This window comes from Excalfactoria chinensis, chromosome 21, assembly GCF_039878825.1.
Source record: "Excalfactoria chinensis isolate bCotChi1 chromosome 21, bCotChi1.hap2, whole genome shotgun sequence".
In the NCBI taxonomy this organism is placed as follows: domain Eukaryota; kingdom Metazoa; phylum Chordata; class Aves; order Galliformes; family Phasianidae; genus Excalfactoria; species Excalfactoria chinensis.
Genome location: NC_092845.1, coordinates 2,762,063 through 2,774,183, shown reverse-complemented (window position 1 = coordinate 2,774,183; position 12,121 = coordinate 2,762,063). Strand labels below are relative to the sequence as shown.

The window sequence follows — 12,121 nt, the reverse complement described above, 5'->3', positions numbered from 1 at the left end:
TGCTGGAAGTGTGAGAAAGTGACCGGGTGAATTAATTAACCACGGTGTTAATGGGGAAGGTACAACTCGGGGACCTGTTAACACCATATAGTCTTTCACCTCAAGGTGCCAGTTTGAATGCAGGCCTGGCTAGCTCCAATGGGATGCTCTTATCTGTTGGCTGCCTCATTGTTCGGGGGAACTGAGTTTGATGGGTCTCAATTGACTCCTCCTCAGAGGATGAGTATCTCCTTCCAAAGCCTTTACAGCCCCCGCTGACCCCCCTGGCAGGCTCCCCTTGTTCCCACAGCCATCTCCCTTAGGGTTAAGCAGGCCATGGGAACCAGAGTACTGTAGGATACTGACAGCAGTTCTCATTGACACTGGAGCCACAGAATGAGGACAAGGCAGGAGAGCATTCAGCCCAGTGATGTGACGGAGCCATCCAAGCCCCATTTGGGTATGATCATACTTTTAGAGCTGGACCTGATCAAACCTGAACAGGAAAACCATTCCTCAATATTTCAGTAAGTTCTGCTCACAGTCCTTTTCTCATTACTTTATGCTTCCCAATAAGCATCACTCCTATCAAGGGGGTCATGTGCTGGGGTCTGAGCTGCTTCCTGAGCTCATGCACCACAAGGGAACACGTTAGAGTCCAGAATACAAGCCACACACTCCCCTCATTTCACTCCTGTCTCAGCTGGAGCGGAAACACCAGGTAAAAATAAACACCTTTTGCTCTTCAAAATTACCCACGAGGAAGGTTCGGACACGGTCTGTGTTAAAATGAAATGAATTATTAGTCATAATAATAGTTTAAAACACTTCCTTGTAGTCTGATGTGCCTTAACCCACGGATTCCCTGGCTGATAGGAAGGCACACATGGGGACACACTGAGAGCAGTGCATTGCCTTTGGTTGCACCCCGAGTTCATGCGGTGCTAGAAGGAGCCCTCAGCAGCCTCTGCCCTCATCGGAATGATTTCCCCTCCCTTTAAATCACCAGAGGTTTTTAGGGGAGGAGAGGACTTGAAACATATTGCATATTTCCTCCTTTTCTGCCTCTTTTTGATCCTTTTTGCTTATGGGTTTTGGCAGCTTTCTTCACCCTCAGAGATTATTCTTCAATTCCTCAAAGGGTTCCTTCAATTTTTTCTCACAAATCTCTCTTCCTTTCACTTAATTTAAACATTTTGTGGCCAATTTCATGATTTAATAATGAGAAATAAAATTGGAGATTTAAGAAGTGTCGAGAGAAGACCTTTCATTTCAGCCGGGGGATTAAGAAGGAGCTCAAGGTGCGAATCCCTTTCTCCTGCCCTGAGCTGCAATGTGTGAAAGAGCCCAATCCTGTGCAGTGCTGAGTGCTCAGTGCTCCCACTGAGGTCGGGCACGTCCCATACACACACAGCTCAGTGCAGATTTGGGCCCCATAAGTCATAAATCCACCGCAGTGCTGTCTCGTGGCTGCCTTGCTAATAACTTTAAAGCCTGACTTCATTTAGCTCTACCTGCAGCAGATCAACTCCGAGCCGCGCCATTAATTTAAGGTAACAATTCACTTCGAATCTTTGGTTCTGCATAAGTGCTTCCCCAAAATCACATCTTCGGTCTCTGTCAATTATCTGCAACTAACGCACCTTGAAGTTACCTCTTAGAGCAACCGTCGCCCTGCTGCCTTCATTCTAAAGGACTATCAGTGGCTGAACGGTAGCAGCGACACCCCAGAGACTCAGCCTGCAAATTCAGATGTAAAAAATAAGGAGTAAATCAGTGCCGGCGCAGTCTGAAGATCGATTGGATTTGCATCGTTTGGGAATTGCTAAGCCGCGTTCGCAGGACCAAATGGACCCTCATCCAATTTCATTTTCTGGATGGCTACTGTTAGTTTCAGGTGGAGAAGGAGCCAGCAGACAGACATGAGACGTGGAAATGGTTGGGTTTTCCCTTTGCCAAACGCTCTGCATTCCCACCTTGTTGTTACAATGAGACCGAGAAGCTCTCTGCTTTTGGACGGGACTTTGGCTGGGAGGACAGAAAGAGAGAGCTGTCTCTTCCCGTGTTGTATGCATAACAACTCCATAGCAGGTTTGGATCTGACTCGGAGTACGATGCAGGCTGAGCGTGTAGGCTGCCAACATTCATAATAATTAACCATTAATGTTAGCAAACACTTGGCAAATCTCCACCAGCTTTCATTTGAAGCTCTCAGAGTCCTTTGTAAACATGAACAGATTAAGCCTTGCCAAGACCCCCCTCCAGTCCTACGCGTTAATCCAGAGAATATCCTCCACTTCCATTCTCCAACAGGGGACTCAGTACACACCGTGCTGCTTGGAAGGGTTTGGATCAGCACCGCTGTGTGGTGCAGGGCTCAGACCCAGGGCAGCACGGCGCTGCTCTCAAGCCATTTGCTATGAGGACATCACCCATCGTGCCTGCTGGGGCCTGGTGGCAGTGTGACCATCTGGCTTTGCCTTCCTTGCTGCTGCTTCTTAACAGCTCCTTGCAGAAAATGATCTTTTTGGTCAAAACAGAACAAAAACAAAAGGCTGCTTTCCAGAATAACAATCATCTCCCTCTTGAAATATACAGCATCCATCTGAAGGAATTACAATGAGAAATACAGCTTCCGTGCCTGCTAAACCTCCACAAAGACAATCCCACCCAAGACTCCGCTTTTCCATTTGAATTCTAGCTCCAAGGAGAGATATCCATCCATTTGACCCCCTCGGATGACCAGCTCTGTGCTGGGGCCAATGAAGAGCCCAGCCAACAAACCTTCTCCCAACAGACAAAGCATGGACGTGGCATCACCTCCTGCTGTCACCCAGCTCCCCTCTGTGCTCTGACCTCCATCTGCGCTGCTTGGGGGCTACAGACCGATGTGTGGCCGTTCCAAAGCAGCAATCAGAGCGTCCTCCTGGCTCCTGAACACACACAGCTGTTTGCTGTAGGCCTGGAAGGACAATTGGTTTTAGGCAGACAGACCAGCCATCCCAGTGCTCTCCTGGGAACGAGAGGTCTTTCTTCTTTTCCTCCTCCAAATTCTTTGTGCTCATTTGCATTCGCTTTTGGCTCAGAAATAAATTGCTTTAAATCTCAGCTCAGCACGAGCTAAGCCTGAAAAGCCAGGGGATGTTGCTGGGAGTTCAGGCAAAAGCCAATCCGAGGTGGGTTGTTGGGAGGCTGAGGAATGCAAGGAGTGATATTTGGGGGATGAATAGGAAAGAGAAAGGTGCTTGGAAGGCAGAGAGAGAGCAAGAGAAAAGAAGGAAGATAAGGGGTTTGAAAGAGTGTGGCTCTCGCCCATGGCGCATCTCAATTGCCTTCTCCTCACCACCAACTTTTTCTCTCCCCCGCACCCTAAGCTCAATAGTTGAACTGAAAATACAGCTGCGACACAAAGCAAAACAGAAAGAGCCATTCCACATGAACCAGCCAAAGCAGAAATACGCTCTTCCACACCAAAGGCCAAAAACAATGCCAGGTCTTTCCATTGTAATAAAACATTGTTTATCGCATCAGAAAGGCACTTTTTAAAAGGCGAATGGCCACGCAGCCCCTTTAATGCATGGAGATCCTTCAAGATAGGTCTGATAGAGAAAACCCAGGCAGGAAATATGTGCTGGCTAATCTGACAGTTATCTCTTTTACAGCCAGCTCCTGTCATTTCAGCCTTTGGAACCTCCAGCTGCATTTGTAACTGCAGTCCTAACGGCAGCAGAGGAGCAAGCTGTGGTTAATACAGCCTGCTTTCCTCGCTGTGTCCCTCTGTGCTCCCAGCCCTGGGGCTGCTCATCCCTTCTGGATTGCTTCCTGGGCTGGGAAGCTGCAGCCCCACCACAGATCAGACCATCAGCTCGGCTGGAGCACAGCAGATTCCCTTCAGCAGAGACAAAAGTCTCCTGGAAGATGCACAAACTGCCCCATGTCTGATCCTGCTGGGACAGGGCTGATTTTCACACTGTGCTCTCAGGTTCCCCAGGTGCTGATTTATATTGAACTCATCAGTGCTACTTTGTGCCCAGAAGAGCCCAGCTCTCTATTTTCCATCAGTTAGGGCCCATCAGGCTCTAATGGGGTCGCTGGGATTACGAGTGCTTTACCTGCTGCTCTGCAGGTGTTCCAGCAGCTCCTGCCTTCTCCTGATGGCTCCTTTTGAGTCCTGGCTGAAGTAGTTAAAGCTGTTCCTTCCTGGCTGTCCCAGCCTAGTTAGTGTTAGATGAAAACTGGCACTGCCTGGGAAACCAACCCAAACCTGGAGGAGAAATGCTTTGGGTTGGGAATGTGCCCAAGCGCAGTGGGATTAGGGACCAGAACACAGCTGGGGTGGGCAGGAGGATGGAGCCAGGGGTAGGAAGGGAGAAAGCACGGCGTTATTGGATCCAATCTTGGGCTCCTGGTGGAATTTGCAGAGATATCTTCCTCGAATTACCCCGGTTTGATCAGGAGATGGCCGTCCTGGGCAAGTGCCTTTTGGGCAGCAAAGTGCTTTCAGATCTCACACTGCTTTAGCATTGAGCAAAAGGGGCCCCACAATAGCTTCAAAGATGAGAGCAGGAAGTGGGGAGGGGGGCGGGTGGGAGGATGTAACCCATCCTGGGCATGTGAATGTGTGCCAACAGCCCCCAGGAAGGGGAGTGGAGGGATGCAGTGTAGGGCACGTCTGGCCTGTGAAATAAGTGGGATTCCAGCAGTGAGCAGAAAATGCAGGGCACTACAACAGGTATCAGCAGCTTTCACTCACCCACTGCTATACTCCAAGCTGCATCTCAGAGGGGGGAAATAATGACAGAGGGCAAAAGGGATGTGAAAAAATACCTCCCTATAGTCCAGACCTGGATATCAAATATGATACAGGCGGAGAAAGGTAACAGAGGAGACAAAAGGCAAAGAGAAACCGGGTGGCTTCTCATCATTCCATACCTGACACCCCCTGTCTGAGCAGATGACTGCAGACCTTTGGAGCGGCAGAGGAATCACATCAGGTTCTGACAAGCTCCGTCTTTATTCAGTGCAGTGATGGGGTGAGGAAACATCAGCTCTCATCAATGATTCATGGAGCCTTTTCTTCTGCTAATCTGTAAATAAATTGTGAAAAGCGGCTTCTTTTTGATGAGTCTATTCTGCTGTCCTTAAGAACAGAGCAGCCTTCACAGGCAACACGGCTGTGCTTGGAGGCTGCTGTCAGCGTTGGGATGCACAGGGCTGGCTGTGCTGAGCTCTACACCCAGTGGATACCTGCCCTCACCTCCAACCTCACCTCCTTCCATTGGAGGAAGAAGCTGCCTCGTAACTCTGTCAAGTGTGGATGGGGAAAGAAAAGGGATAAAAAAGCGTAATTATACAAGGACATCTTTTATTTCAGTACATTCAAGACAAAAAGAAAAGAAAACAATTCGCGAACAGGATGTACCTTCACTCAAGGCTTTTATCTCCCCCTGCCCCTCTCCATTCTCCTCTCTTCCCTTTTTACAGTCAGAAATTGCATAGAATTTGTTTTTTCAATCAGAAAATTGAACTCGGCCCTGTAGAACCCAGCTCGGTACCAGGCGGAGCTGCCACTGCTGCTGGGGGACTTGGGGGTTCCTCACATCAGAGCCCTGCTGGCTCTTGTGGAGCTGCTGGGAGCAATATGAGGAGCTGAGGGGTTCCCATGTGCTCCCTGCTCTCCTCTCACCCTCCTCTGAGGGATCCCCGACCCGCACCCCCATAAAACAGAAAGGGGCAAAACCAATACAAAAATAAAGCAAAGGATAACCCCAGAACTAAACAGAAGACACAGAACCCCTGAAATTCCAGGCGTTTCAAGGCCTCTTTGAGATCACTCTGTGTGTGTTGGTTGGTTTTCTTTTTGTTGTTGTTTTGTTTTTTTGGCATTTTTATATATATATATCTATGTATATATATATATTTATATACATATATATGTATGTTAACAACTCTTCAGACTGTCGGCATGTGCTGCTTCTCGGGGGGGAGCATCTCCCACCCCTTCTTCCCTCCCTCAGCCCAGCGCCCCACTCTGGAAAGGAAGAAATCCAGCACCTGCAGCCCGGTGCCTTGGAGACCAAGTCCTGAAGTACCCCGAAATGAAACAAAATGAACTCACGACTCTCCCCTTCCCATCCCTCATCTGCACCCAATAAAAATCCCCTCCCTCCCTCCCTCCCACTGAGATCATCCCCTGTGAGTCTGTGTGATGGGGAGACAGCGTAGCAATTCCTTCCTCCTGGCCCGGGATGGAGCAGCTCTGAGCTCAGCTCTCACCCCCACGTTGGTGGGTGATGCTGCTACCCCGATCCCCACCGTGTCCCTCCTTCCCACCTCGGAGCTGCATGGGGGCAGCTCACCTGAGGACCCCACTCCTGGTGCATCCTCTCCAAAGCCGACCCTCTGACCAGGCGTGTGCGTCAGCCCGACGGCGCTCTGCCTTGCTCTGGAGAAGCTGGGTAACTGCTTTTAATTTAAAAACAAGTTTCACATTGTACAAGTCCGTGTTCTGTAAAATGGAACAGGACCCTCTCGGCCCACCCCGGCTCCCCCCACCCCGGTGTTACTCGGGCTCGCTGCTGTTGGTGGTCTTCTCCCACTCCAAGCTCTCCTCGCTCTGTGCAGGTGAGCCCGGAGCTGGCCGTGCCCGGAGCCCCTGGAACCTGCGGCACTCGGGGCAGACACGGATGTGCGTGCAGCCTCGGGCGACCAGGGCAGCTTCTTGTGCCAGTCTTTGTGCCAAGGGGTCTGGCTCTCCCCCGCTGCACAGCTTCCCATTGCTGAGCGTGGTGGTGCTGCGGGCTCGGCGCTCCTCGGGGATAGCGGGGCGAGTCCGTATCATCCCCCCTCGCCTCCGACGGGGGTGGAAACTGTCCTTGCAAAGGATGATGTTACGCAGCTCCGTCACCATCTCTTGGCACACCGACACCTGGAAGGCAGACCCGAGAGATGCTGCTCACTGCAGTGCCTTGTGCCTGCTTTGGATCCTGACAGCAAAGCACTGTTTTGGGTACAGGTTCAGATTTGGACACTGGATTTTGATGCCAGCACTCAGACCCCGAAGAGACAGCACCTCTTGTCGGAGACCCTCCTGCATTCTGGATCCCCAGAGCAGCGTGGGACCCAAACCGACAGGAGGCCCAAATCCTCAGAAGTTCCACACTTCAGGAAAGGGACCTGGATGTTGTGCACATCTGATCCCTTCAACAGCCCCAGAGCACCCCTACAGACTGCAGGGAGATGCAGGAATTACCTGAGATGTCTGTGCACTTCACACCCAGCCACGTGCAGCCACTTGAAGCCTGAGCACTTGGAGTGCTCCTCTCAGCCTGAGCAGAGCAGAGCTGAGCAGCTCACACACAGCACTAAGCGCAGATACCCCCTATGGGACATTGGCAGGTCCTACCTCTGACTGCTCAGAGTGTCGAAGGCTCCACAAAAATTCCAGCATTGCCATAAAAATGGCTACGATTAACCCACAGATGAGAACCACGAAGATTCCACCGATGTTCTCCATCCCCAGGCCTGAAATAAAGCAGAAGAGACAACGCTGTTGGGAGGCAGGCAAGGCAAAACGCAGGCATCGCTGTGCAGAGATCCCAGGCCCTTGCACTGTGAGCTCCCTGCCAGGGACCAAAAGCACAGAGCCAGCACTGTCCTATTAATAGCGAGCCCCATGACTCAGATGGCAGAGCAAATGCCTCGCAATAACTGCACGATCGAAGACGCGCTCTCAGAAGCGATGATTTTGCAGATAAACAGCGAATGCATTGGAGGGAAGTACAAAGCAATTTGTGGACAAACCAAGAACAGAAGTGTGTGTGGGGGGAGAAGAACGGGAGATCAATCGAGCACATTAATACCTGCAAATTATTCACCCAGCTCTTGTTGCTTTGAACTTTGCGGATGAGCAATGCTGTTAGAGGAGCAGAGATGAGGAAGACAAGAAAGGGCTTTAAAGGAGGCTGGCGCTGAGAAAACCTCCTTTGATTGCACTACAAAGAGCTGTTGAGAAACGATGACAGCTGCTTGTGTTGCAGCGTGAGGAGAGGATCCAGGCAAGACCACAACCCAACGCAGGTGGATGTGATATGGGGACCACGTGGGGATGTCGCACAGGGGTACCTGGGATGGGTGGTTGCTCTCTGGTGGTCGAGGAGCTGTGCCCACCTCTCAGCACTCGCTGCCCAAGGAACTGCTCTCCTTCCCTTGTAGGTTTGGCCTCGAGTGGCCAGGGCTCTTGATTGGGCTGCTTACTAAAAAGCATGCGGTGCTTAGTGCTGAGGTGACGGTACAAGGCCATTACTCAACAAGAACATCTATAAAAACCTTCCTTTCCCCTCTGTAACATTAAATCAAAGTGCAGGAATCAATGATTTATTGACAATCTCTGCATGGCTCTTAGACATAAAATCACACCAAAATCCTTGTAAATCGCTGACCTGTTTTGTTCTAAAACTCGAGAGGTCACATTTCTCCCTCCTTCTCTGTCATTCTTTTGGCATTGCCTCCAGAGCAATCCAGTGTCTGCGTAAATCAGCCCTTCGCAGAGAGACGTTTCCACTAAGACAGCAATTGCAGGGCAGAACACATCACATAATCAGCACTCAGACCCAAGATAAAGGCCGTCCTCCCCTCACAGCATCTCTCCTGGTTGAGCTTCAGGTCCGTATCAGGCTCTCATCATCTCACCATGGTTTCACCTGGATGTCCGCTCAGGTACCCAAGCTCACCTGGCAGGTATCTCTTTCCTCTCTATACACACTTTATTCCCTTTACTGCCTCACATCCTCCAAAACCACTCATTTCTCTCTGCTAGGATATAGCTGGGTATTTATTAAGAAGGCAAACAAGCCACCAAGCCACTGTCTCATCCCTGTTCCACTTTTCACCAGCTATGTGACAGAACTCTCATTACCGTGACCAGAAGACTGCAGCTGAGAAAGTGAAACACAACAGAAGGGCACAGAGCACCAGAACAACCCACCCAGGGTCACAGAACAACCCAGGCACTGACAGAACCAGCCTAGGAGCATCTTTTCAAACCCACCTCCTCACAGCCCAGACTTATGAATGCATGGAGCCTGGAAGAGCCTCCATCCTGCATGCCTGCCTTCTTCAGCAACTATATCACTCCTCATCGCCTTGTGCTCTCTCAGTCCCAGCAGGGTCTCATCCAGCTGTACACACACCCCAACAAACAACTGCTGCAATGTCAGAGGAACAAACCAGCAGCCATGCAGCCAGCTCGGCTCTGTGTCTCTGCATTCACAGGGGTCAGGAGCCTCTCCCTTCAGCTGGGAACCTGCTGGCCTCCCAAAAAATGCTTGCTGAGGAAAGGGCGAGTGCCAAAACAAAAAAAGAACCCCACAGCAACTGCTGGCAACTGCTGCACTCTGGGACATCAGCCTAATGTGGTAGCTTTTACGGCAATTTGCATAGCATTACCCAAAAGAATTTGCTCCTCAGTTTACAGCTGCACTAATGATGTCCTTGCGTCCCTTCCCTCAGCTGTGTGCAAGGCGCTTTCACTCAGAGGCACTAAGCAATGGGCCTGTGGTGGAGATCCATCTCCCTTGGAGGAACGTGGGGTTTTGGTCCGATCTCTTTAGCCATCCATTTTCCCACGTAATGCTGCAGACATTCATTAGAAGCTAATTTACCCTCCATATGCCTCCAATATTTGTCATTTGGTTGTTCCCGCTATCTTTGCCCCAGGCAAAAACACACAGCATGAGGCACCGCGGAGCTGGTTGGCTCTCTCCTTGAATTGAGAGGGGAAGGAATCGCAGGTCAGGAGAAGGGGAAAAAGTAATTCTTTGGCAGAAAACCCAGCAGCACACACGTGCAGATGGATCTCCATCCTTGCACGGCTGCCGAGGAGGCTCCCTACAGAGCAGCACGGCGTACCTTTGGCCCGGTGGTCCTCCTCCTTGGGACACTTCCCTCCTTCCCACCACTTTCGTTTCAGGATCTCCAGCCGGTTGTTCTCCTGCAGCTGGAGGATGGCCAGGTCGAACTCATCTCGGAACACAGAGCCTGCAACAGCGAGAGGTGGGTGCTAAGGCACTGCTGCCTGCACACCAAGACCCACATGCGGCATGTAAACAAGTTATAAGGGAGAGCTGCAGCTTCACGGGCAGGAGCTGAGTGGGCAGCTCGGTACCAAACTGCTCCTCAAACCACTGAGGTCCCTCTCCTATCCATCTGCCTCCAGCATCAACCTTGCTCTATCACTCATGTTTCGCACTGCAGTGGCACAGAACTCAACACACAAGCGAGGTATGGGAGAAGATGCTCCATGCTCTGTGCACCCAGGGGTGCTGAAGGGCCGTGGGAAAGCCCACAGCTCCCCTGGTAACTCTGCACTATTGTCCCAGCAAGCAGCATTCTGCTCCTCTTATCTGCTACAATTTCGCTGCTTAACAAGACAATGTCAGAACAAATTTAGTCATGACAGTGAGCATTTGTACTCACAACCGGGTTACTGTGACTTTACAAGCTTACTCATGTCAGCTGAACTACAGTGACTGCCTGCACGAGGGCTTTGCGTCATCCGGCTTCACTTTGTATTGCAAAGTGTGGGCACTTGAAGCCTGAAACTGGCCCAGAGATGGGTCAGTCGTCTGGAATAACAACGGCTACCTCCTTTTCCTTTGCTGCCCTGGGAAATGGTGCTCTTTTGTTAGCTCCCCTATCTGAAAGACAAGAACCCACATCTGTTGAAAGCTGATTATGGGGTGAGATAGTTGCTGAACTGTCGGGTCTCTGTCCTGGAGTTATCAGAACCACCCGGTGTTAAGACCTACCAGCAATTGTACCAGCATTACTTTGAAGGCATTTCTGAGATGAGACAAGGAGCACAAAACGATTCAGAAAACACTGGTTCTAAAAGGGAAACCGTCAGCAAAGAGCGTGTATGCAGAAAACAAGCAGCAATTTTGAAACATCTTGCATATGAATTATTGAAGGAGCCACAGTCACGTGTCACGAGGCTCTGGACCAGAGCTGGCTCTCGCACATCTGGCTCTGATTGCGCACCGTGGGCAACTGCAGTGTGTTTGATTTTCCTCCCGAGATTAATAAAGAACCCCGGGCAGAGCCATGAAACGTGAGATTGGCTTTAGAGCCGGCTCAGCCTTTCAAATGCTCCGGTCCTCTGCTGACAGCTGAGAAGGACTAGAATTTGTCTTCACTGCCTACCGACGGGCATGCCAATCCCGTAGCCCTTGGTGTCCAGAAGGCCCCCGACCTGCGTGAGGTTGCAATTGCGCTGACGATAATACTCGTTCATGGTGGACTCCAGCAGGAAGGCGTAATTGGAGTTCAGCACGCGCGCGATCCCTTCCTCCGTGCTCTTCACAAAGACGCTGGGCTGCTTGGAGTACATGTAGTTCCACATCCGCTGGTACGTCTGGTAGCGGGAGTTCTGCAGAGAGAGGAGTGCAGGTAAGGCAGGGGGAGAGTGTGGTGGCACACAGCCCTCATTGGACCCTCCTGTGTAAAGGCTACGACGTGGAGGGGAGTCGAAACAGGCTTAGTGCCTGATTCACAGAGGGATTCGGATGCCTAATCTTCAGTTATTCCAATGAGATTTAGAGGTCTGAATGTCTTGGTGGATTTGAGACTTTGTTGGCATGAAATGCATACCTAATTCCAATAGGTTCCAGCAAATCTCTTTGCAGAAATTCCATTTTAGAAAAAAAAAGAAAAAAAACCATCATTTTTGTCCAAGTGTATCAAAAACATTCGGAAGAATTAGAGGAAACAGCTCGTATTTAATTTAAGCCACTCTATGCTCCCCATACCCATGTGCTCAAACAGTCCACTAGAGTCAGACAGCACCAACCTGAGAAGAGCACTGAGGCCCGAGGGCAGCCAAAGCTCGTTGCAGTTCACTGCCCCCTCCGTCTGCATTTTGTACCTGGAGTCTTTTCACTGACTGCACTGAACTAGACCTCAGCAAGCCCCACATCTCCAGAACGTGCTGGTGGCTGGACCTGCCTTGCTTTGATGGAGAGAGGAACGAATTCAGTGGCTTGCACGCTGTGACAGAGGGCCTCAGGACACTGCTACCACCCTTGTGCACCCAGCTCTGTCCTCTGTGCAGTCACTCGTGCAGGGCCAGGTGGGCAGGGTGTGC

At 50.8% G+C, this 12,121-nt stretch overlaps 1 protein-coding gene across 1 annotated transcript in view; it reads right to left on the bottom strand.

Annotated features, from left to right (window-relative positions):
- Nucleotides 1-6,410: 6,410 nt before the first annotated feature.
- The window catches only part of GRIK4 (glutamate ionotropic receptor kainate type subunit 4), a 106,592-nt gene continuing 100,881 nt past the window's right edge, over nucleotides 6,411-12,121 (bottom strand). Inside the window, exons 17-20 of the mRNA XM_072354867.1 lie at nucleotides 11,182-11,407; nucleotides 9,889-10,017; nucleotides 7,385-7,503; nucleotides 6,411-6,907 (exon numbers count right to left, since the gene is read on the bottom strand). Coding sequence (XP_072210968.1) covers nucleotides 6,542-6,907; nucleotides 7,385-7,503; nucleotides 9,889-10,017; nucleotides 11,182-11,407 — 840 coding nt within the window. The 3' untranslated portion in view covers nucleotides 6,411-6,541. The remainder of the gene's footprint in view (nucleotides 6,908-7,384; nucleotides 7,504-9,888; nucleotides 10,018-11,181; nucleotides 11,408-12,121) is intronic.